General features: G+C 40.5%; 1 protein-coding gene across 1 annotated transcript in view; it reads right to left on the reverse strand.

The window, feature by feature from the left end:
* Window positions 1-941: 941 nt before the first annotated feature.
* Window positions 942-27,633, reverse strand: part of TIGAR (TP53 induced glycolysis regulatory phosphatase) — a 38,771-nt gene continuing 12,079 nt past the window's right edge. Inside the window, exons 2-6 of the mRNA XM_089679484.1 lie at window positions 26,892-26,929; window positions 22,867-22,988; window positions 15,064-15,141; window positions 14,404-14,514; window positions 942-7,147 (exon numbers count right to left, since the gene is read on the reverse strand). Of these exons, the coding sequence (XP_089535610.1) occupies window positions 6,698-7,147; window positions 14,404-14,514; window positions 15,064-15,141; window positions 22,867-22,988; window positions 26,892-26,929 (799 nt within the window). The 3' untranslated portion in view covers window positions 942-6,697. The remainder of the gene's footprint in view (window positions 7,148-14,403; window positions 14,515-15,063; window positions 15,142-22,866; window positions 22,989-26,891; window positions 26,930-27,633) is intronic.

The following is a 27,633-nucleotide window of genomic DNA, read 5'->3' on the forward strand; positions in this document are numbered from 1 at the left end:
CCACTGACACCAGTACTGTAGATTATTATTCTATCCACTGATACCAATGCTGGGGCTGTAACAGTGGTCACGAACACCAATACTGGGGTATTACTGCCACCGATACCAACGATGAGGCTCATTTTACTCCCACTTTCCCTTCAGTGTGCGTTGTGGTATGCTGCAAAAAAAAAAAAAGCAAGCTTAACTTGGCACAATGCACCTCAAAGCACAAGAATGTTCTCGTTATCTCAACTCCTGCATAATAACCCCTAGAAAAGGAGGAGCAGTTTGGCATCTTTGCCCCAGGGCTCTAAATGACCTTGTCCCGGCCCTGCTACGTTCCATCCAAAGAGAGCTTTTCTGCCTTGGAGCAAGGTGATAATCTACTTCTTCCTAGTGTCCACAACTGCAGAGAATACTGGACCATAAATAAAGCTTAGCACCAAGCATAAAATTACAGTTAGGGGTCATATCACTACTGTCCTAGATGACACTGCAAAGAGGACCTGAAAGAACATCTTTGGGTTCTTCAAAACAAGAATCAAGTATCGACTATATTTCCATTTTACTTCATTCAAAAAACAAAAAAACAAAACAAAAAAAAACCAACTTTTCGTAGCATTACAAACTTCATCCCAGGAAACTGTTAGGGGATATATAAAGCCAAAGTTTTTCTTTTTTCCCCCATTTTGGATATAGTTAAATAGTCTGCCAGGCTCTGATGTGTCTCATTGGGGAGATTTTCCTACATTTCCTGTTCCAAAAAGCAACTGGAAGTAAAATGAAATCTTTCCAAAGAGGGGAAACCCAATCTGAGGCAGTTGTCACCCAGAGTCTCCACTGGACGATTTTAATTTCCCTTCTATATCCAGTAATTTAAAAAAAAAAAACCTTTTGGCATTAGATACACTTTAACATCTGATTGTCAGCGTGGAGTTGACAAAATACACGGGAGGCAATTAAATCGTACAGTATATACTTTAATTGTAATAAATTAAATATCATACAAAACGACAACATGCAATATAGTAGTCAAACAAATGTCTATGAAACTTACAGTTCATATTTAGTAATATATCTTGGAGATGGAGCAAATTAAAAGACCAGTAGTTGACTGATTCAAGCCAAAAATAGTCTAATCTACAATATATTGTCTAGTACTAGTATATTGTATTCTTACCACTGTGGATTATGTTCAGAATTAGGGCTGCCTATGTTTGGATACTATATAAAGTGGAAGTCTTTCTTTTGGATCAGGTAGCAGAATCAATGGCCCTATGCTAAAGCAGCACTGGCTTCACATTTATGGTCAGAGAGGATTAAGGGAGAAAAATGCTAAGCTTTCGGCCAGTAGCATTTCTCCGGAGGCACAGCCTTGTGAATGACAGCCCTGACTCCATGTTTACAATAAAGACCCCGAGTGGCCAAAATTTGAGCCATTAGTTGTCCTGGTGACACAAAAGTCAATTTGAAAATTAACTCGGGTGGAAAATTATCAGTCTGAACAACAATTACATCCCATCAGATGTAGTCACTATTCAGCAACACCATTGTATTGAGGCAGCTGTGAGTGTAGCAGCTGGCTGAATATAAAACCCAACAGTGGAGATTCCTCCATACATACTATTAGCACAAATGGGGAAATAGATTATTCTTCGGGCCCATTCACACTTGTGTTGTGTATTGCTCCATGAGAGGTGCCATTAATTGTAAATGGCAACCTAACGCATTGTATAGCGGAACAAAACAAACACACCACCAGGCATATACTGTGAAGTGTGGTGCAATGCATTTTGAATGTTCATGCACACTTTTAGGGCTCATTCACACAGGTACATGTCCCGTGCAGGGCCATCTTTTACGGTCATGGAGATGCATGATAAATTCTGTATTTGGCTTATGCTCAAATCCAGTAAAGCATGCGCTACTGTTTGATAGAAATAAAGTGTATGTCCAGCCAAAAAGTTATTTTATATATTCTTAGATAGAATATGGAAGGGTTAGAATCCCTATTTTTACTGCCACCCAGGGCTCCATTAGAGAGATTTACCCTCACTTCTTGTTCTGCCAACAACAGTTTACCAGACATTAAGTGAAGGGATCTATCCAATGGCAGCCCAGACAGAAATACACTTTGCTTAGGAGTAGGGGGAAGACTATACCCTCTGTCAGATTTGTATTTCTGTCTGTGTCCCTGTTGCAGATTTTTAACTCCTGTCTGGTGGAAAGGTTTTCAGCAGGACAGGAGTGAAGGTAAATCTCTCTAACAAAGCCTCAGATAGCAGTTAAAACCAGACAGAGGTCCTGAGTCTTCCCCACTGTATCCAAAACTGGTTTTGGCTTGACGTAACACCCCCCCCCCTTTAAAAAGCTTTCCACACTAAATAAATGTATTTAGAGAAACCAATAAACTTACAAATAGGAACATGTTTCTTATTTCTTTATTAGGCTACTCCTGTCCCACATGTCCTATAGTCCTGGGCTCCAAGATCATCTGGTGAGCTCATTGATCAATAACAGGCCATACCAGGTCTCAACTGGTACATCTGCCACATTGGGCTACGGCTCCCCTTCCCAGGGGACAAACGAGAGACACTGACTACATCACCAGAACCTACTGAAAAGTAGAAAGTGAAAAAATGTAAGTTAAGCAAAAATCTGATTATACAAATGGATTTAGGATGTACATGCACCATGAATTTTTGCGTCTGAGGGGTAAATATCCTCTTTAAACCGATTAATAAATAGCACATGCTTCCCCACATTTGAGTACTGAGAAAACTGGAAATAATGTTTTTGGCTTATATTTTAATTAATCATTAGTTTTTTTATGAGCTGTTCATAAATATCTACATATTCCATAGCTGTAGAAATGATATGAACTGTGACCATATAAAACCAGTACTGATGGACATCCTCAGGCCCAGAGTGGGAAAAAGCACAGGTTTGCTTTAAGTCCAAACTAATTTGGAAAAAGTCTTGGCATGGGCCCACCGACACTAACATCTCCTCTCAGCCGATATCTAATTGGATACCAGTCAGTCAGCATGGAAAATCCCTTGAGAGCCGCACTGAATGCTATGTGTATTTATTGTGGAAGCATTCTTTTGTCTCCTCAAATACTCTGCTGTTTGATAGGGGGTGCTGCATTGTGCAGATCTAGCCATACGTGCAAGTTTAATTGATGTGTGCATGTATGGCCAGCTTTACTTCTTACCGTTCTGTATATATCTAGCAAAAAAAGCATATCTAAATCCAAAAACAAAAATGTAATATACTCTAGCTTAGCCATCCTTTGATGTGGCTGCTGCATTAGTATTTTCTTCAAGCTAAGTACATTTTCTGCAGAAGTACAGAAATGACCAGTTGATCCTGCTAGAAATCCAGTGTTCTTGTTACTTTCTGCATATTGATCTGAAACCTCCAGCTATGGGAACAGTTTTCCCAGCTATAAAATACTCAACAACCTCATAAAATGGAAATGGGAAAGTGTTTGTAGTTCAAATCAGGATAGTGCCCTAAGGGGAGAACTGTGAGTGAACGTTATCACCATAGGACAGGAAGTGTGTTACTGGCAGGATCACAGGGTGAAAATAAAGACCCCCTACTTACTGTATAGCTTATTATTTTAACCAAAGTGAAGCTTGATTTTGAGGTTAGGTCTGCTTAAAGTGTATGTAAACCCTGACAATGAACTTCTCTTATTTGCTCCCCTTTGCTCTGTTTAATACACCACTGGAAGCATTTCATTATATCTGTTTAATATGAAGAAAGGAAAAAAAATAAATAAATCTCCTAGTTCCTATCTTGGACTGATTAGCCTTTTGGTTATAGAGATCTGAGAGTGGAAGTGGTTGAGTGGTTCAGCAAAAAGACACAGGGCAGGCCTGACACCACTCAGTCTACAAACATGCTGTGGATGGCGATGTCAGCCCATAACAGAACTTAGGAGCAGAGTGCATTTCTTGAAGATCAACAGGTATTTTTTAGTACCTTCAGGGTGTCTAAGGGGATAAAACATGGATAAATGTGCATTTTGTTTGAATCAAGTGTAGAGACTAGAACTCCTGTCAATTTTTTATTGCCGTCTGTGCCTCCATTACGGAGATTCACCCTATTTATCATGTTTACCATCATCATCGAGAGTGAAAATGAAAGAAAATCCCAAATTTTGGTTTGTCAACAGAACAGTATTACTAGTTCTGTTGACCCTGGTGGCAACCAGGGACTCCCTCACTTTAGAGGGATTTCCTCTTACTTCCTGTTTTGGTTATAGAACAGGTAATGAAGAGAAATCTCTTCAATAAGACACAGATGGCAAGAAAACAACTGGAAAGGGTTCTAACCCTCCTCTACTCTATCCAAAATGATAGTACTGATAAGAGTTCCACTTTAAAGTGTTACTAAACTCACAACAGTAAAATCAGTCTGTATATGCAGTAAATCATGCTTATTACACTCACTATGGAACCAAAGGGATTAATCCTCTGCATTGTGTAAAAAAGGCGGTTTGATCCTGTCTTCTCTGATCATCCCCTTCTTCTGCTGTCCCCCAGTCCATCTGCTGATAGAACAGAGCTTTGGGGGCAAGCTGCACATGCGCAGTTTGGTGTGTATAGCTGGGGAGTTTTTTTTTCTTGGGAGAGTCCATGTGATCAGCACAAGGCCAATTAGTGATGTTCAGGCAGAGGTTCAGGTGTTATGCAGCCTCATAGGACAATCAGGGTAGAATGAAAACTCCTCCTACAAGCTTTAACCAGTGTTCTGCTGGACACTGATAGAAATCACCAGACTGTTCTAACTGCTGATGAGAAAAGGTATATAGCAGTTTATGTTTACTAAAATATTTGCATTATCATGTTCTGTGTACTGTGGAAGATCAGATATAGTGAATGCAGAATCAGGGGTTTAGGAACACTTTAAGTGTGGAATTTCCTGGCTTTCTGTATCCCTGGGTATACATGTAAACAGGAACCTTTTCAAACTAAAACACATATGGTTAATACTTTGTTTCACAGTCATCGCCTGCACATGGATAATAAAGTTATATTAGCCCTTTCAAAGATATCTACATGCACTGTTTAAATAATCAAATTCACACACTACAGTATATGCACAGTATGAAAAACAAAATGTCAACATACACAACTCAGTCAAGTTAAAATAAATAAAAATTATAAACCACTGCACAACCTGGTGCTTAAAAAGCCCACAAAACCTAAAACAAAACGTCATCTAATGGAAAGAGATACGGATACCAATCAACAAATACCCAATACTGGGGATGGATAAAACGTACTCTTTTTAAACATTTATGTACCTTTTCTGTACAGCCTACTGTTCTCTGTTGGCTGCCATTCAACATGACATTACTATGGGATTGCTAAACAGAAAGTCACCTGTGTGTTGTAAAATATCACTCCCCTTTACACTGCCTATATTTTAAAGATATCTAGCCCCGATGAGCTGTTAAAATATTTAAAATGTTTAGCATCAATATTATCATCATCATCATCAAAATACTGATTGCAATAAGCAGCCACGAAGGCTGTGCAAATTGACATTTAGGCTATCATTTACGGAGGTTAAAATCAGTGCAGTACAAGGCACACATTTCCCATTGGGCTTATGATACAGGTGCTCTTTAATACAGTTACAAGGCAACAGTCACCTCCTAGTCTGGACAGGTCTAGGCTACAAGAAGCAGAATCAGCAATTTTACGGTTATGTATAAGATGTAAAAAACATCTATGATTTTGGCAAAGGCATTAGCGGTTGGCACTTCTGCCCTGCAACACTGGGGTACTCGGTTCAAATCCCAGCCAGAATACTAGATTCATGCAGTCTGCATGCTCTCTTAGTGCTTGTGTGGGATTCCTCCGCGTACCCTGGTTTCTTCCAAAGACAAGCTGGTAGAATAAATTGCCTCCCATCTAAATTGGCCATAGTATGTGCATATATATGTGTGAGATAGGGACCTTTGATTGCAAGCACTTTGAGAGGCAGGGACTGATGTGAATGTACAGTATGTAAAGTACTGTATAAATTGTTAGCACAATATGAATACCTGGGGGACAGGGGAACATTTCTTTTCTTAATATGTGAGTCATTACCTGCTACTCTGGACAAAGTGATAATAGTTATCTTCTGATATGTCCTCTGCAGGGCTCACTTGTTTCTGTACCCGCCCATGAGGTACAACCCTCCCAGCTGCCCCACTCATTGATAGAGGCTGTGCCTCCACTGAGTTTCTGGCACAGCAAATGCATTATGGCTTGTGCAAGAGTAACCCCAGGTACTCCTGGCCCTGGATTTGTAAGGCGGGAAAAAGAGAGCGGTCACAACAGGGTATATAATCTTGAATACTGCTTATCTGCCTCCAAAACTAGCCAGTGTACAGATGACAGGTACACTATATATTACAGCCCCCCAAATGACAGGAGTCTATTGAGTTTGTCCTTGTGAACCCTCTATGTGATGCATTGTTTTTTAAGGTCCAGCAAACTCTTATTTTATAGTAAAAATCAAAGGAAGCCCTCAAAAGAGGATGTACACATTGACATAACAAATATTATTTTTCAAAACCGTTATTCGTTTCTGTTTTAACTAGAAGCATCAGGCAATAGTAGAGAGCATACCTGGCCATGCTGGGAGTCTACATATCCCAGCATGCTCCAGGGCACAAGGATGTGACGGAAAATGGAGTTGGTACAGATCATACAACGTAGTGGCTGGTATCTGCAATAATATCCACAAGGTGATCATGACGATTGATACAAATGCAACGGATGTCAGGTATACTGAGCTCTCCCGGCTTCAGGCTGATAATAAAGTGGCTGATTCCTGTATTGGGACTGACAGAGAGTTCTCGTGATTTCTTTAGGTCAGGAGGAAATGTAAAATGAAGATCCTCAACAAAGTACTTTATCCAGTTTCTCATGTACGCCCCATGGCTCACCAATAGGATGTTAGCGTCCACTGTGACATCACCGCTATCAGGGGAATCAGGTGTACTCTCACTATCTTGGTTAGCGAAGGGGGAAAGATCAAAATTTACCATCCTTTCTCTGCCTGAAGCACCGAGTCCCGACTGGTCTGTGGCGCTTGCTTCATCCAATACCAGCTGGCAGAGAAACTCAAAGAATTCTTTGGCACGTGCTCTAACCTGGTGAAGAAATTCATTATACTGTTAACCACAAAAAGTTAGAGCACAAGAAGACAGATTAATCAATAGGGTCAGTTTACTTCATTATAACACATGCAGTATTTGCATTTCCTTTCCAATGGTTTTCTCTTTAACTTCAATTCACTGAAAATGATTTTAGGAAGAAAAAAAACAAGCTGCTAGCAGGCATACAGTGAAGGCACCTAGAGTATATACTCCCAGCAGGAACTATGACATGCTGCCTCACAGGCCTATAGGAATGCCATGGAGCTGGGAGAGGACAGGCAGGCTCATGGGACAATGAAAACTGCTTTAGGTAAGTGCAAGCACCCCAGGTTGCCTTTATTTTATCAAGGGCAGAGGGGAGAGACAGCACAAACTCTTTAGTGTATTAAACCCCACACACTTTTACCACTTCCTGTCTGGCCATTGTATATAAACAGCCGGATGGTGGCAGTGCAGGGGCAGGTGGCCGTTTATAAATGGCCTCCCTGCCCCCTGCTTGTGCGCGCTCCCTGGGAGTGCGCAGCACCGTGATCTGGTGCCCACTGTGTCCAGAGGACACAGTGGAACACCGAATGTCGTACGGGACCTCTGTGCGAGGTCACGATCATGTGATCACTTGTGACATCATTGCTTACTACGTGTGAAATCTGTGAATGATCACAGAGATCACATGGTACAAGGCTATTCACAACAGTCTTGTACCATGTGACAAGCTGTGACCAATCACAGCTCACACAGTACTTCTCAATGGATGCAAGAATGCAGTCAGAGAGGAGAAATTATTGCTTTTACAACCTTTATGGGTGTAAAAACAATCAGTGTAAAAAAAAATAAAAAATCTTCATCACCCCCCACAAGTAGTATGGTGCACCATGGTGACACTGTACTGCTAGGGTGACAGTATGTAAAAAAAAAAAAACAAAAACCCTTAAACAATAATATAACAAAAATGAAATAAAAATGGAAATTTCTTTAAAAAAAATTATAATTTTTGGTTATAAACTAATTTGGGTTTTTTTTTTACTAAAAAAAAAGTGGTGAAAGTGTCCGGACTAGAAGTGGTTAATAAAAGCAGATAAAACATACTGAAAAAAGGTAAAGCAGAAATCACATTCATCAAAAGAGATGAGGACAACCGCTGCATCAAAGTTAGTTCCAGGGATCAGGATGGATGGATTGGTGAAGCTTCTCAAGCAAACAAATTCCTAAAGGATGGATGGTAAGATGAGCTGTGGCTCACACAGCATCCGGATCCTGTGCGAACGGCTGGTGAAAGTGAAGCTGCATTGGCTGGCTGGCTTCCTTACCCCCGTTTGGCTTCCTCACTCCCAGTGACAGCTAACAATGGGAGCTGCTACCCTCAGATTAACAGTGTCACAGAATGCATAACACAATCTTCCAAAGATGACCCAAAATGGGCTACCCACTCAGTGTAAACAGCCCCCCACAAACAAAACAAAATTTTGTCCTTCTCTCTTGTTATGCATGCGATTTCTGCTTTACCTTTGTGACTAGGTTTTATCTGCTTTTATTAACCACTTGCCTACCGGGCACTTATACCCCCTTCCTGCCCAGGCCAATTTCCAGCTTTCAGTGCTGTCACACTTTGAATGACAATTGCGCGGTCATGCAACACTGTACCCATACGAAATTTTTATCACTTTTTTGTGACAGACAGAGCTTTATTTTGGTGGTATTTAATCACCTTTGGGTTTTTTATTTTTTCTTAAACAAACCAAAAACCACTGAAAATTAATTTTCTTAGTTTTTGTTATAACATTTTGTAAATAAGTGATTTTTCTCCTTCACTGATGTGCGCTAATGAGGCTGTAGTGATGGGCACTGATAGGCTGCACTGACGGACACTGATAGGTGGCACTGATGAGGAGGCACTGGTAGGTGGCACTGATGGGCATTGACAGGCATCACTGATGGGCACTGAAAGGCAGCACTCATATATGGGCACTGATAGGCAGCACTGACTGGCATTGATAGGTGGCACTGATGGGTGACCCTGAAAGGCAGCTCAGATGGGCACTGATATGTGGCATTGATGTGCACTGGTAGGCACTGGCAGGTGGCACTGATAAACACTGACAGCTGGCATTGATGGACACTGACAGGTGGCACTGCTGGGGCTACACAAATCATCAGGGCACACTGATCATCAGTGCCCTGATGATTAGTGTACATGTCCCCTCCGAGGAATGCCGATTACCGGCTCTCCTCTCCTCTCGAGCTGTCAGCGTGACAGCTCGTGAGGAGAGAAATGCCGATAACCGGCATTTCCCTATTTACATGAGATCAACTGTGATTGGACACAGTTGATCACATGACCAAGCCGACATCTTCAGCTCTTTCCGTTGATTGGTGATCCGGTGTGTCCAAGGGACACAGCGCACCACCGATCGCCACGCTGCACGCTCCCTGAGCCGTGCATGCGTGGTTAGAATGGGATTATGTCATATAACGTCTTCCCAGAACAAGAGAACCACCTGGCGCCTGTCATTGTACTATATGGCAGGAGGTGGTTAAACGGTGTGGAGTTTACTACATTAGAGAGTTTGCGCTGTCTCTCCCCTCTGCCATTTGTGTTGTTTTTCCACTGGTGGAGTCACTGCACTCCTTTTTGTGGTAGGACTATCTGCTTACATTCAATAGATAATTTTAATGTCTTGTCATTTTGTATTAGCGTTGTTACCTTCTTTTTTTTAAATTCACTTTAGCTATCACTTATTTTTACCATTGATTTTAGCCCAGGGAGTCTGTTAGCCAAATGCCAGCTCTTGGCGTAAGGCACTTCTAATTTTCTGCCTTTACTTTATACCTGCTAGCTTCTTTTTTTAATGCGATTTAATTTCATAGCACTACAAAGGAGGGTTGATTTACTAAAGAAGTCTGATCGCTTTGGAAAGTGATTAATGATTATTTCATTCTTACTCTATGTATTTTTAAATACACAAGGTCAGCAGCATAACTGGTTGCTGCTCCACAATGCTGCTGAATATTGCTGTGCTTTTTCACTGCTCCCAGTGTGCAGACTTCACCTGCGCAGTTTTTAATGGTCACTGGAATCACATTGTTTCCTCTCTTCCAGAAAAATCCCAGCATGTCTTGAGTCCTTATAATATGTACTGTTATTCCTCCAAGGTAAATATATCCTCATTTGCTAACATTGTTTCCATGTGTATAATTTTTACCACTCCTTTGCCACGCTATCAATTTTTCTTTCCTTCAATATCTGCACCAGTATGACGATTTTTCACACCATTTGTTTGATATTATTTCCAGTGATCTTATGCTTTGTACCACGGTTTCCAACACACACACACACACACACACACACACACACACACACACACACACACACACACACACACACACACACACACACACACACACACACACACACACACACACACACACACACACACACACACACTTCAGAACTCTTTTCACCTTTAATGCGACCTATAAACTGTACAACTCAATTGAAAAACAAACTGAAATCTTTGGGGGGGGGGGTAAACATACAAAACTAAAATAATGTGGTTGCATAAGTCTGCACACCCTCTTATAACTGGGAATATAGCTGTGTTCAGAATAAAGCAATCACATTCAAAATCATGTTACATAGGAGTCAGTACACACCTGCCAACATTTAGAGTGCCTCTGATTAACCCCAAATAAAGTTCAGCTGTTCTAGTTGGGTCTTTCCTGACATTTTCTTAGTCGCATCCTACAGCAAAAGCCATGGTCCGCAGAGAGCTTCCAAAGCATCAGAGGGATCTCATTGTTAAAAGGTATCAGTCAGGAGAAGGGTACAAAAGAGTTTCCAAGGCATTAGATATACCATGGAACACAGTGAAGACACTCATCATCAAGTGGAGAAAATATGGCGCAATAGTGACATTACCAAGAACTGGACGTCCCTCCAAAATTGATGAAAAGCAAGAAGAAAACTGGTCTGGGAGGCTGCCAAGAGGCCTACAGCAACATTAAAGGAGCTATAAGAATATCTGGCAAGTATTGGCTGTGTGGTACATGTAACAACCATCTCCCGTATTCTTCATATGTCTGGGCTATGGGGTAGAGTGGCAAGACGGAAGCCTTTTCTTAGAAAGAAAAACATCCAAGCCCGGCTAAATTTTGCAAAAACACATCTGAAGTCTCCCAAAAGCATGTGGGAAAATGTGTTTTGATCTGATGAAACCAAGGTTGAACTTTTTGGCCATGATTTCAAAAGATATGTTTGGCGCAAAAACAACACCAAAAGAACACCATACCCACAGTGAAGCATGGTGGTGGCAGCATCATGCTTTAGGGCTGTTTTTCTTCAGCTGGAACTGGGGCCTCAATCAAGGTAGAGGGATTTATGAACAGTTCCAAATACCAGTCAATATTAGCACAAAACATTCACTATTAAAAAAGTTGGACTATTAAAAAAAAAACAAATTAATAGGGGCTGCTGCTAGAATTAAAATTGTGTTCCCACAACAAAAACATAAAATTACTTAAATAAAATAAATGCTGTACTGCTAATATAGAATATGACTCATAAATGTAATATAGTGAAATAAAACATACATAAATCATAACAATAAAAAAGCAAGTCCATGTAAATGTGAAATCAACAATAGTGATTCATTATTAGAATTCTTCACAGCTTAGTATGCTTCTTCATGTGCTCTTAAACCAACACCATCAAATGAATTACTGTAAAACATGCAGGTCACCACAGTGCTCACAGAACTCTCACCTCAGAGCAATTATACTGCACTTCATATAATAACAAGCAGGCAAACGGTTCTTCCACTCTCCCGATCATCAACCATATATAAGTTGATAAACACCTTTTTTCTTTTCAATAAAACACCAAGCCAAAGAAAGGACCGGTCCCTTTAAGGTGGCTGGAGGTTAAGGATTCCTACCCTTATGCAGGGGGAACAAAATACACTCCAATGATGCAGTATGTACTAACAAATTTGCTTTATCAAAAAGTAATACACTCACATGTATAAGCAAATAAAAACTCCATAAAAATAGGTTAGGAATCAGCGGATCCAGGCTACGCTTCCGTATAACGTCACTTCAGGTTCACATTTGTCCAAGGCCACGCCCTTACACGTTATGCCACACCCACGTGACATCTCCTGTCAGAGGACAGGAGATGCCCTCGCAATCTGACAGATTTGGAGTGTTTTTGCAAGGAAGAGTGGGTAAATATTTCCAAGTCAAGATGTGCCATGCTGATAGACTCATACCCAAAAAGACTGAGTGCTAGAATCAAATCAAAAGGTGCTTCAACAAAGTATTAGCTCAAGGGTGTGCACACTTATGCAACCATATTATTTTAGTTTTTTATTTCCCTTTACCTAAAAGATTTCATTTTGTTGTTTAACTGAGTTGTACAGTTTATAGGTTACATTAAAAGGTGGAAAAAGTTCTGAAATTATTTATCTTTGTCTCATTTTTTCAAATCATAGAAACCTGACATTTTAACAGGGGTGTGTACATATACACACACACATACATACACACACATTTTTTTAGACTTATTATGAGAAGCTTGATAGCCATCTTGGCCTAAACATTCTATTTAAAGGCACACTAAACATGGAATTAGGCCCTAATGCTACCATATTTTTCTGAGTATTATTATAGTAAATAGGTTAAATGTGCTTCTCTTGTATAGTGATACATTTCTTATGTTGCTCCAATAATTTATGAATGTTATGATATTTTATGAACCATTTGAATAGCAAGAAATATACAGCAAAATCAGGGTGGATTTGATTTAAATCAAACTGATTTAAATCACGATTTAAATCACTAGTCAGTAAGGCTTGATTTAAATCCTAGTTTTCTACATAAAGACTAATTCTTGCTGGTATAACTTTAATATACAAGTAGATGAAGATTTTTAGAATAACAACTTTTCATATTAGTTTTTTTAATCCCCAGTTTAATAGGTTAATCATTCATATTTGGACAACTTTTCTGTTGTACTTAGGAAGGAGAAAAATAATAACAATTTAAATAGATTTAACTGAAACAATAACATTCCAGCATATGTTATTTGCTTAAACAAACATCCATGTTTGTTAACTAATTTGGCTAAACAAAATATATATATTTTAGGAAACGTAGACTGTCAGCCCCTTCCTCCTCACACTTAGTTTCACTTTCTTCTTGTGCAGATCTATTCCACTACAAACAATCAGAAAAATATTGTTTCTATTCTATTCACTGAACTTCTTGAAACTTAGCACTGAAGGGGTTGATTCTGTATTCATAGGTTTGTAGAAGTTAGGATTAAGGTCTTTTTCTTAAATCTGTTCATGTTATAACATTTTTGCTGTGAAGAAGAGGCATGTGATCTCCGCTGAGTCAAATTCAGTTTTGAGAACTGCAAAGTAAACCAAGCATCTGTGATAATATCTTGTAGGCAGAGAAACTGCCCAATAATCTTACAAAAACCTCTGGAAGAGCATGACATTGTGAATGGATTCATGGAATTTATTTACCAAAAAAATTAAACATATAAAAAATATTCCATATTTCATGATGGAATAACCTTTGGATGGTAAAATATTTTCCTCAAAAAAGCATTTTATTTAAAAAAATCCGATTTAAATAAAAAAAATCCGATTTTTTTGATTTTTTTTTTAAAAAAATCATTGATTTTTATCCACCCTGAGCAAAATTAAATTTTTTTTTTTTTTTACTATTTTAGGCCAGTTTTCCTTTGGTAATAAAATCAGGAGATATCTATTGCCATGTACCACCAAATGAAAGCACAATTTGTCCTGAAAACAAGGTATAATCCACCTGGATGCACAAAAAAGTTGTTACGATATGCACGAATTTGCTAACACATGTCAAAGCTCAAAAATTGTGCTTAGGCGTTAAGATTTGTTTTACCCTTAGGCACAAAGGGGTTAATCATTTCTTAATGTTAGTAATGTAGCATAGTGTGATTATGACTCAACTTTTCAATAACCTTTGATCTAATTTACAATTATAGTTAAAACAAGTATCTTTATACCTATTAATATTATTTATAAAAGACAGTCCTTTCTCATCATCCTTATGATCACTTTGTTTATTTCTATCAAATTTCAGCCCTTAATGAAGGGGGTGGCATTTGACCCCCGAAACCCACTGGCTTCTAGACACCAATTATACTTGGAATACATTTTGGTTTTCTTGGTGTGGCACTTCCATTTCAGAGACATATGATATATTACCTGGTCCAAGGTCTCTCCCCCTGGAGGGGTGTATGAAGGACACTGCTCCCCCGACTTCTTTGCCATAGTTTTCAGCTCACCTAGAGGTCTTCCCTCCGCTATACCATATTTCTGAAACAGATGAAAGTAAAACAACAGCAAATGTTATACTTCATTAAAAAAAATTTTTACACACACATATACACACACACACACACACACACACACACACACAAAATTACATTTTGGAAAATATGTATCTTTTCAGTCAAGTAAATATGAAATATTAATGTACGAACATCATGTAGTCTACTATCCAACCAGCCATGTTTTCCAGTTTCTCCCCACCTCACCAATTTAGATACAAAAGTGAAACTACCAGAGCAATGTTCCTACCCTTTCAGCAAGCTGTTCTAGGTGCCACAGAGAAACCGAAAGACGATAATTACAGCTGTGCTGTGTCTTTAGATAACCTATAGTGCTCCAGAAACCCTTTCTCATGTATTGCATCAAAGAACATACAGCATAGCAATATAGAGAGAAGAAAAAAATATAAAATAAATGTAGAAAGTGAAAAAGTAACATTGACTGAACACCACTGTTTTCCTTTAAAGAAAATCTATTATATAAATCACATTTTCATGTAGTCTGGTTTGACACCCTTCATGACACCATGCTCACCCTCTCCCGTAGTCTGGGGTCATAGTTAATTTCAATGCCCTCGCTGTGAAGGTTATTCTTCATGATGGTACAAGCGGTCTGTGAGAGAAAATAAAACGTAATACTCTTCTAATATAATAAACCTTTGCAATTAAATTATTTTAGTACACCATGCCAAACATAAAACATCATTTTAACGTGAAAGTGTCAGGGTAAAGGCAACTGCTCTACTAAATAAAGCCTTGTACACATGGGTCCAACATCAGCCAATACTGGCCGGTTCAACCCATGTGTACAACTGTCTGTTCTACAAAAGTAAGCCTCATTACCTGCTTCTGTCAAATGAGCATGCTGGAAAACCAGTGTCCGATAAGCACTGGAAACCAATGGCTGGGAGAGCTGATTAGTGAGTTCTGGCAAGGGGGTGGTCCCCCTGTCAGAACACAAAGGCTCAACAGGGGAAGCCGCACTAACATTGCTTTCATTTAGCCCTTCAGGCAACTTCAGTCACAGAGGCAACAGCTAAGTGGCACCAACGATTTGCTCTCTTTGAAGCTCAGCAAGCTCTGACATGACTCCGTATTACTAGCAGTGCATGCAGTGAATGAAAAGCTAGGTGTCTCATCACACAGCGAAAGCAAAAGAATATTGCATCGCTTCCACTTTCGACGCAAAACTTGCCATCACTTACACATCTGCAAATCATGTAGTGTTTCCATTTTTTTTTTTTTAGAGAAAAAGGAGAGAAGCGCCTCTAAGTGCAATAAGTCTTTTAATTCAAGTCTAAATGTAGAAACACTCACATGTGTGAAGTAATCATAAGCTCATGATTACTTCACACATATGAGTGTTTCTACATTTAGACTTGAATTAAAAGACTTATTGCACTTAGAGGCGCTTCTCTCCTTTTTCGCATCTACAGAAGTTGCTACAGCTTATTTGGAAGCCTTGCCCTCAGTGCCACACGGAATCCTACGCTCTTCAGACAGTAGCCACTAATACCACCATCACCCATACTACCATTTCCTAGGACTTTGCAGTGTTTGCGCTGTTACAACCCTTCCTCATTTTTTCCATTTTTTTTGTCTAACCCCTGAATATATGTGTGTCCCTGTTCTGAACAACATATATTAGCTACTCCTCTGCATATCCGAGGTTTAGGAATAATATCAGGTGGATAAGTTAATATAAATCTAAACAAATAAAATAGTTTATATTTTATTATAGTTTAAGTCACTGGTTTTGTTTCATGTACCTTCATTTTTCTCTTTTATTTATCGAATGGATTTTTATAATTAGCAGGAATCTTATAGATTATGTTGTGCTGGCAGGAACCAATAGTTTGCGGTTCTGCACAATTATTTGCCAGCTCTGCGCGGCACTGTACAGGACTTGTACAAACTTCCATGTCTGTAATGTATATGGCAAAATAAGTTCAGCCATCTGAAGTGTAAAATCAAAGACAGAGACAGGGTAAATGAAAGCCCAGTTTGATTTTTTTACTACAGATGTTTATTCAAGTATCGCTTAATATACCGTACATTCATGTCAGTATCTGCCCTCAAGGAGCTTACAGTCTAATGTTCTTATCTCACATACATACACACATGCACATGCTAGGGACAGTCTAGACCAGGAGTAGGCAACCTTAAAGAGGTAGAGATCTACCAAAACATGGGAGAAATCAAAAGATCAACGTGCACAGTGTCACCTCCTCACACCCGATTTAAATTTCTAATTGCCGTACTACAGTAGTACAGTGTTGCAATCATGTGCATTGCATGGCAACCATGGGTTTAAATCAGGTGGTGAGGAGGCAAAAAAATCACCTCTTCACCACCTGTCAAACACACTCAGATCGCTTTCCCCCCCCTGCAGGGTCCAAGTGGGTTACAGTGAGGAACAGAAGTATTTGAACACCCTGCGATTTTGCAAGTTCTCCCACTTAGAAATCATGGAGGGGTCTGAAATTCACATTGTAGGTGCATTCCCACTGTGACAGAATTAAAAAAAAAAAAAAATTCAGGAAAATTACATTGTATGATTTTTAAAGAATTTATTTGTCTTGCACTGCTGAACATAAGTATTTGAACTCTTAAGAAACAGCAAGAATTCTGGCTCTCAAAGACCTGTTACTGTGCCTTTAAAAAGTCCACCTCTACTCCACTCATTAATCTAACTTAGTAACACCTGTCTGAGCACTTTAAAGACATCTGTCCACCCCACAGTCAGTCAGACGCCAACTACTACCATGGGCAAGACCAAAGAGCTGTCAAAAGACACCAGAGACAAAATTGTGGACCTCCACAAGGCTGGAAAGGGCTACGGGGCAATTGCCAAGCAGCTTGGTGAAAATACATCAACTGTTGGAGCAATTGTTAGAAAATGGAAGAGGCTAAAGACGACTGTCAGTCTCCCTCGGACTGGGGCTCCATGCAAGATCTCACCTCGTGATAAGAAAGGTGAGGAATCAGCCCAGAACTACAAGGGAGGACCTGGTCAATGACATGAAGAGAGCTGGGACCACAGTTTCAAAGGTCACTGTCGGTAGAACACTACGCCGTCATGGTTTCAAATCATGCATTGCACGGAAGGTTCCCCTGCTCAAGTCATCTTATGTCCAGGCCCGTCTGAAGTTTGCTAATGACCATCTGGATGATCCAGAGGAGGCATGGGAGAAAGTCATGTGGTCAGATGAGACCAAAGTGAACTTTTTGGTCCAAACTTCACTTGTCGTGTTTGGAGGAAAAAGATGGATGAGTTGCATCTCAAGAACACCATCCCTACTGTGAAGCATGGGGGTGGTAACATCATGCTTTGGGGGTGCTTTTCTGCGAAGGGGACAGGACGACTGCACTGTATTAAGGAGAGGATGAATGGGGCCATTTATTGTAAGATTTTGAGCAACAACCTCCTTCCCTCAGTCAGAGCATTGAAGATGGGTCGTGGCTGGGTCTTCCAATATGACAACGACCCGAAGCACACAGCCAGGATAACCAAGGAGTGACTCCGTAAGAAGCATATCAAGGTTCTGGAGTGGCCTAGCCAGTCTCCAGACCTAAATCCAATGGAACATCTTTGGAGGGAGCTGAAACTCCGTGTTGCTCAGCGACAGCCCCAAAACCTGACAGATCTAGAGGAGATCTATGTGGAGGAGTGGGCCAAAATCCCTGTAGCAGTGTGCGCAAACCTGGTCAAGAACTACAGGAAACGTTTGACCTCTGTAATTGCAAACAAAGGCTTCTGTACCAAATATTAACACTGATTTTCTCAGGTGTTCAAATACTTATGTTCAGCAGTGCAAGACAAATAAATTCTTTAAAAATCATAAAATGTGATTTCCTGAATTTTTTTTTAAATCTGTCTCTCAGAGTGGGAATACACCTACAATGTGAATTTCAGACCACTCCATGATTTCTAAGTGGGAGAACTTGCAAAATCGCAGGGTGTTCATATACTTCTGTTCCTCACTGTATAGCAGCCGGTGAGAAAGCAACACAATGCTGCCTGCTTTAACCCCTTGTTTGCTGTACTGCACAAGGTTGCAGGGAACTTGTAGAGCAGAATCATTTACTTGAATGGGTCATGCTTGGCAGGTGCTACACCCACCAACCATGACAGGGCGTATAACTCCTGCTGTGGCTGCGACATGTGTACACCCCTGGCTTCTGCAGCTAAAGTGCTGCAAGGCACTAACCACGAAGCCACTGTGTTGCCCAATCCATGTACTCTGTTATGGTTATTATGGCAATAACAGAGGGAGCGGTGAAAAAAAACAAAAACAACCCCCCCCCCAACTATATTTAAAGGGAATATGTCGGAATTGGAGCTGTCATTTTTTACTTCAGTTCCTAGTCTGTAATTTTTGCTTGCCGATCTGGACAAAGTGTGAAGCCACTGAAGTCACACGGACATGAGGGCTCAACGTTCCTAACATTTTTGTCCTGACAGGGTCCCTTTAAATGTCCACCGAAGGATAAGAAATGATGTACTTTGCACTGAGGATAGATTTTTCAGTTTTACGTGGCTTTTGACAAGCGATCCAATAAAACTAAATGCTGTCTGACAGGCAGAGATTTGCCCTTGGTGAGTTTACAATATCCTCAGCTGGCAAGTTCAAGAAGGAGGGGTGCTGACAAAGTGGCGGAAGGAGGGAGAAATACACTGGTTGCCTTGGAGACAGGTCGAGAGAAATGCGTCTATTTCTGGGAGTCTGTTTTTGCTTATTTTTTTTTTACTTGAATGCCCACTAAGCAGTGAAAGTTAACCTTGTCATTACCAAGGGTAATTTATGCCTAGCGGCATGCGCAGCCTACAAGAGAAGTGGATTTTAAAGCCAGGACCCTGCAGTCTAGACATTGGACAGCAGCATCCCAATCTGGTAGTTTTTTTTCCAGATCGGTCTATGTGGTAGAACATAATAGAAATAAATGATGGTCCTCGAGATTCAAAGCAGTTGCTATTGGGTGCTGTGTGCAGAACTCCTTCTCTATAGCCCTAAACAAATGCGTTTGTGTATCTACAGCACTCCGGTTTAGGGAGTAAAATGGCACAGGAGCCATCACGGGATGTGTGCACCAACTAATCATTTCTAATGTCTATGGCCAGCTTAAAGTGAATATGTGGCTAGGCCACCTAAAAGCCAAGTCCACCTTTCTGACCTCGTTTCATGTTACACTTATATTTAGCGTGTAACATGAAACATGGTCACAGCCCACAGCCTCCCCCCACTGAATTATGGCATCTTTCTCCACGCAGCATCCTGGGAGTTTTTTTAGTTTGATGCCAACACAACCATGTCATCCATCTTCTCCAGACTCATAATAAAGATCTGAACCAAAGTACAGACCTGGGCCGAAGGAATAGTCTGCAAAAGCCTTTGCACTGCACCTGGACTCAAATGATCTCAGCTACAATGCTTCGAATTCTCCAATGCAATGAAATAATACTTTTTTTAAATCATTGTGGGCACACGTTTTTTTGTTTTTTTTTGCAAAAGGTGGAATTAGCTTTTAAAGTGGATATTCACTGTAACCGATATACAAAAACCTGAAGCACTGCAAAACTTCCCCTTGCAGTCCAAAGCACAGCTCGGGTGGTGACGTTCAAACAAGCTGATCCAGGCTAGCTGGAGCAAATAAGAAGACAGAAAATCCACACACTGGAACCCAGACACTATATAGAGAGGTAAAAATATGGCTTTAGCCTGAATGCCTCCTGGCTATGCTCCTCTGACATGTTTTGCCTGGCCTATAGGGATCAATCATACAGAATAATTAGGCCCCATAAGTGGGGCAAAGCCTGTCAGAGGATCATACCTAGAAGTGCGAGCTGAAGCCGTATATTTACCTATATAGTGGCTGGGTTTTGGTGTTTCTCCTGTCTTCCGGATATTCTCTCTAGTCGCACTTGGTGAACACTCAACAGCTGTATACCACATACACCTTGACAAATGTATAGCTCCATGTTTAGATTCTGTTTGTGAATCAGTTTTCAAGCAATCCACCCTTGAAACTGACGGCTATTATCAATGTCACCATGCATCTTGTGGTGTCACTCAGTCCCCTCACACTCTTTACATCTCAGCAAAGACAAAGCTTTTTAACACAGTTTCCTAGTCAGCAAATGAGCCATGCATGTCTTATTGGTGATAGATGGTTCATTAGAAGCAGAGACTGTCATGTGCCCGCCTACCACTTTGTGAGCTCAATTAAAACCTGACCGTGGACTTACATACAGAAAGCTGTAAAAGAAACATAAGTGCATAAATCTATATATACGTGGAATTTGTGGGAGTATTGTTTTCACTTGTCTGCATTGATGGACGCTTGCCATTTGATTTTTTTTTTTTTTTTTACTGTGGCAGTGTATTTCTACTTTAAAGCAAACTCTTGCTGCTCTCTGTAGCTGAAAATCATCCTCAAGGTTCCCAGCAATGGCTCAGCAGCTCAGCTCTCCCTCCCAGAGCTCCTGTCAAGTTTGTTGGCAGGCCCATCTATAAAGTCCGAGTTAAGCAGTGACCAACAATTTAGTTGAATACATTTCCACATTTACAGCATAACCATGCAAAATGTACCTTAACGTTTTAAACTAAATCCATAGGTCTTTTACACAGTATCTCACAGAAGTGAGTACACCCCTCACATTTGTGCAAATATTTTATTATATCTTTTCATGTGACAACACTGAAGAAATGACACTTTGCTACAATGTAAAGTAGTGAGTGTACAGCTTGTATAACAGTGTAAATTTTCAGTCCCCGCAAAATAACTGAACACGCAGCCATTAATGTCTAAACCGCTGGCAACAAAAGTGAGTACACCCCTAAGTAAAAATTTCCAAATTGGGCCCAATTAGCCATTTTCCCTCCCCGGTGTTATGTGACATGTTAGTGTTATAAGGTCTCAGGTGTGAATGGAGAGCAGGTGTGTTAAATTTGGTATTATCACTCTCAATCTCTCATACTGGTCACTGGAAGTTTAACATGGCACCTCATGGCAAAGAACTCTCTGAGGATCTGAAAAAAGAATTGTTGCTCTACGTAAAGATGGCCTAGGCTATAAGAAGATTGCCAAGACCCTGAAACTGAGCTGCAGCACGGTGGACAAGACCATACAGTGGTTTAACAGGACAGGTTCCACTCAGAACAGGCTTCACCATGGTCAACCAAAGAAGTTGAGTGCACGTGCTCAGCGTCATATCCAGAGATTGTCTTTGGGAAATAGACGTATGAGTGCTGCCAGCATTGCTGCAGAGGTTGAAGGGGTGGGGGGTCAGTCTGTCAGTGCTCAGACCATACGCTGCACACTGCATCAAATTGGTCTGCATGGCTGTTGTTCCAGAAGGAAGCCTCTTCTAAAGATGATGTACAAGAAAGCCAGCAAACAGTTTGCTGAAGACAAGCAGACTAAGGACATGGATTACTGGAACCATGTCCTGTGGTCTAATGAGACCAAGATAAACTGATTTGGTTCAGATGGTGTCAAGCGTGTGTGGTGGCAACCAGGTGAGGAGTACAAAGACAAGTGTGTTTTGCATACAGTCACGCATGGTGGTGAGAGTGTCATGGTCTGGGGCTGCATGAGTGCTGACGGCACTGGGGAGCTACAGCTCATTGAGGGAACCATGAATGCCAACATGTACTGTGACATACTGAAGCAGAGCATGATCCTTTGGAGACTGGGACGCAGGGCAGTATTCCAACATGATAATGACCCCAAACACACCTCCAAGACCACCACTGCCTTGCTAAAGAAGCTGAGGATAAAAGGTGATAGACTGGTCAAGCATGTCTCCATACCTAAACCCTATTGAGCATCTGTTGGGCATCCTCAAATGGAAGGTGGAGGAGCGCAAGGTCTCTAACATCTACCAGCTCCGTGATGTCGTCATGGAGGAGTGGAAGAGGACTCCAGAGGCAACCTCTGAAACTCTGGTGACCTCCATGCCCAAGAGGGTGAAGGCAGTGCTGGAAAATAATGGTGGCTGCACATAATATTGACACTTTGGGCCCAATTTGGACATTTTCATTTAGGGGTGTAGTCACTTTTGTTGCCAGCGGTTTAGACATTAATGGCTGTGTGTTGAGTTATTTTGAGGGGACAGCAACTTTAGACTGTTATACAAGCTGTACACTCACTACTTTACATTGTAGCAAAATGTCATTTGTTCAGTGTTGTCACATGAAAAGATCGAATAAAATATTTACAAAAATGTGAGGGGTGTGCTCACTTCTGTGAGATACTGTATATAGAACACAGAAAAGGTTGAAATATATTAGCAAGCCCATAAAAAATGTTAAATAAAATAAAAAAATGAAATTACCTGCTTTGCTCGAATCAAGTCACTGGAGAAGACATGAGTAAATTTCACACTGCTGAGGAATCTGCCAGCAGCATCGGCCTGCTTGAAGCCAATATCAGAGAGAGGCTCATCTACACCCTGCCCTGTAGACATGACATATGGGCTAATTCAATAAAGCAAAGAATGTACAAACTACAGTAGCAATAATCATGTTTCAGTGATCTATTAAATACATTGAAATTGAATTGGTTGCTATGGGTCATTATGCCAGTCAATAGCTTATTATTGCTCCCAGTCTTGGCCCACATCCTCTCATTGCGTGTCACCATGCAATGCACTGGGTATTAGAAAAACTCCCATAGGCTGGGACCAGGAGCCACAGCAGCTAAATTATATAGCTCAAACTAACATTCACAGCTTTACAGTTACTTTTCTCTGATCTACCAACTGGATCTTCAAAAAAATGATTGCAGAATACTCATAGCTTTGTAACACTTTTTACTTGGACCAGTTTTGTAATGCTGAAGATGTTTTGCCACTCATCCAAAATGGCTTTCTTGGTTCTAATGAATTAAAGGACCCCAGAAGTTATATCCACATGTGTAACTCACCTTGAGCCAATCACCATGGAATGTGTCAAGGCAGATGCTGCTTGTCCAAGAACATTATGGGAGGTGTGAGACCATCCTGTTCTTATGTATATAATCATTTCTCACACCACCAATCACAAGTTAGATCTCATGCACATTGGGCATTTGCCCAGCAATTCTGAACGCCTTTCTCCTGGCAGGAGAAAAAAACTGTGTCAAAAGCGCCCTTAAGGCGCATTTCTGTAAACACATTTAGGTGCGCTTAGACGTCTCAAGGACTTTGGTGTGAATTAATTAATAATTTATGCTGGCCACTGAAATGAATTAGCGCTCAAGTGCTAAATACTCCTAGCATTAACACGAGTTTAGGTGCATCAAGCATTTTTTCTGTCAAAATGCTACTGCTCCTGAACGCACTGGCAGTGGGGGTTTTTTTGTCTCTAAACGCCTGTAAATGCCTATGTTTGCATGGACACATATATTAACATTGAGGGGCATTTAGAGGCAGAAACAAAAAGTCAAACACTCCTAAAAGTGGAGTTGTTTTTAATTTCATAAACATTTTTTTTTAAAGCTTTTGTAACAAATTAGAAGTTAAGGATAGAATTGCTGGTCCTTTGAAAATGAAATGCTCAGACCGCCAACATATTTAAAGTCAAATTACAATTTGAGAGTACAGTAACTGGTCTATCTATAGAACTGCATCAATGTGGTATTACACTGCACAAGAACCATCAAGTTATATAAAGTGGGTAAAATAAGTATTGAACACTTCTAGGTAAATAGGTTTCTAAAGGTGCTATTGACATGACATTTTCACCTGTCAGTAAGAACCCATGCAATCCAAACATACCAAGAAACCAAAACAAATAAATTCAGAAATTAAGTTATATGTAATAAAATGGAATTGCACAGGGAAACGTATTGAACCCATGAAGAAAGGCAGGTGCAAAAAGGCATGGAAAGCCAAGACACCAGCTGAAAACTATCAGTAATTAGAAAGCAATCCTGCCCCTTGTCAGTGCAAATTAATTTCAGCTGGTTCAGTCTCAACTGATGGCCTATGAAAAAAATGTCTCATTAGAAGAAACATCTCATGATGGGTAAAAGCAAAGAGCTCTCTCAAGACCTTTGCAACCTTATTGTTGCAAAACATGCAGATGGCATTGGATACAGAAGGATTTCTCAATTTCTGAATGTTCCCGTGAGCACTGTTGGGGCCATAATCCGGAAGTGAAAAAAACAGAATTTCACCATAAAATCGGCTACGACCAGGAGCTCCTTGCAAGATTTCTGACAGAGGACGGAAAAGAATTATCAGAAGAGTTGTCCAAGAGCCAAGGACCGCTTGTGGACAGCTTCAGAAAAGCCTGGAATTAGCAGGTACAATTGTTTGAAAGAAGATAAGTAATACGCTCAACTGCCATGGTCTGTATGCATGCTCACCACTCAAGACCCTGCTGAAGAAAAAGCATGAGAACACATGACATCTGATTGGCTGCACTCCATACAATCCACTTTATTGAACTAAGATAAAACCAATACAGACAGTGGAAATACAGTGGGGGACTGGCAGGTAAACGTGTTTCACGCTAAAGACAGAGCTTATTCATTACCCCAATGGTAATGAAAAAAATGCTGTCTTTAGCATGAAAAACATTTACCTGCCAGTCCCCCACTGTATTTCCACTGTCTGTATAGGTGTTATCCTGGTTCATTAAAGTGGATTGTTTGGAGTGCAGCTGATTGGACGTCCTTTGTTCTCATTTATGCAGCACATGAGCTGGGCTAGAACCTAAAGGAGGAGTTATGCTTGGATATTGGGAGTCTCTCTACCTTGAGCAGCGGTAATACATATATGAAGAAAAAGCATGTTGAAGCTCATTTAAGTTTGATGCATAACATTTAGACAAGCCTGTGAAATCCTGGGAGAATATAATCTGGTCAGATGAGAACAAAATTTAACTCTCTGGATGCCATGATACACTCGTTTGGCAGTGAAATGGCACTGCACATCTCCCCAAAATCACCATACCAACAGTGAAGTTTGGAGGTGGGAACATCATGGTCAGTTTTTCAGCATACAGTACTGACAAATTTCATATTATTGAAGGAAAAATGAATGAGGAAATGTACCAAAACATTTTTGACAGAAATCTGCTGCCATCTACCAGGATTATGAAGATGAAGCAAGGATGGACATTTAAGCAAGACAATGATCCCAAACACACAGCTAAGGAAACTCTCAATTGGTTTCAAAGAAAAAAATAAAGCTGCTAGAATGGCCTAGCCAATCACCTGACTTGAATTCAATAGAAATCTATGGAAAGAACTAAAGATCAGAGTTCATAGAAGAGGCCCACGTAATCTTCAAGATTTGAAGACAATTTGTGTGGAAGAATGGGCCAAAAATCACACCTGAGCAATGCATGCGACTAGTTTCTCTTTACAGGAGGCATCTTGAAGCTGTCATTACCGACAAAGGATTTTGTAGGATGTATTAACTAAATTTCAGTTACCATGTTAAATACCTTTTCCCCGTGTCATTCCATTTTATTACACATAACTTAATTTCTGAACTTATTTGTTTTGGATTCTTTGTATGTATGGATTGTATGGTTTATTACTGACATTTGGTGAAAATTTCCTGTCAATAACACCTTTAGAAATATATTTATCTAGAAAAACCGGTGATGTGTTCAATAATTTTTACCTGCTGTATGTACATTCCACAGAGGACCCCACATTCACTGGAACATTGGCAATGGAGCAAAAGGACCTGAAGTGGAATACCTAATCAAATTCTTCTGGGGGGTTCCCAGTGAAAACAATAAAGTTACAGGAAAAAGGAGAAATAAAAAAATAAATGAGTCAAAGATAATAATAAAAAAAAAAGGTGGCATTCTTAATGCCCAGTATGAATGAGGCCTAAGGTGTAATCCCGACACTCATTTGACTGATGAAACCACTTACGTGATAAAAGGACTTCAACATTACTAAACAAGTCCAGTAAAATGTGCCTAGTACTAGCTATACCACAACCTGGAGCAATGAAAACCCTCACAGACAGACATAAATGCGGCTGCAGAGCACCCTGGAACCCCCTGAAACCCAAATGCCTTCAGTATGCAGATTTTCCAAAAGTCACAACTGAGGTCCACCCCCATCACATCCCATGATGCCATGTGCAGCCATGAGCAAGCTATCGAGAGGTTCCTCCGAATGTGGGATGAGGCATTGGGCAAGTGGGCAAGCCTCAGTGCAGACCTTTGTAAACTGCAGGTCACAGATCTCAAGGGGCGTTCTTCAACTGCATTTTGAAAGATGAGCCCTTTGGATTGACATTGGGTGGTGCTTAGTATCTGCTGGATAAGCTACTTTGCTATGTGGGCACTGGCGACAGGTACTCTTTGTTAAGCTTTGTTTGCTGAACAATAGGAAAAAAAAAATTCTTACCCTGTAGTAGCTTTTCTTTGTTGTAGCGTGTCTCCCCACTGCATGGATGAAAGAGAGTTTATTAAATTTGCATAGCTGAACATTCCACAGATACACACATGAAACAGTAGAGAAAACAAAAATAGTATAAAATACACATTTTGAAGTCTACTCTGGAGGACACATATCCTTTTCTCGTCAACACCCTCATATGCTCCAAAATGTTCTGTGCTATAGGAGTAAAAAGATGCTGGTCACCAGCCAGCTTGTACAGGGAGGTTGGATGACTAAATGAAGTATTGAGACATGCCCTCCATCTCCACCACGATACCTGTCCCTTCTGTGCACTACTTGTGATTTGTTCCTTAGCCTGTGAAAATAGTCGCCTACGGATGGAGACCTTGTGCACCAGCACATCGGGTACTGCCACTTAGATGGTGCATGCACAATGCCAGCAATGTGGAATGAACACTCCAGCACCAGTACTGAAGGAAGCCAAAATCGTCAGGCAGAGTGATCTCCACCCGGCAGTAGAAACCAGAGTACCAGATGAAAAAATGGAATTTAAGACTGTGCTGTGCTGACCACATGTACTCTCCCAAGAAAAAAAAAGTAGATGGATTGGGGACATTAGAAGAAGGGTAGGTTTAGAGAACACAGGATCAAACGTCCATTTTACATAATGTGGACAAATAACTTCTTTGGTTCCACAGTGAGTATAGCAAGTGGGACACTATAGAAGTATGATACTCACCCCAGAACT

The sequence above is a fragment of the Staurois parvus genome, unplaced genomic scaffold (assembly GCF_062004578.1).
Source record: "Staurois parvus isolate SC_StPar_1 unplaced genomic scaffold, SC_StPar_1.0 ptg000225l, whole genome shotgun sequence".
In the NCBI taxonomy this organism is placed as follows: Eukaryota; Metazoa; Chordata; class Amphibia; order Anura; family Ranidae; genus Staurois; species Staurois parvus.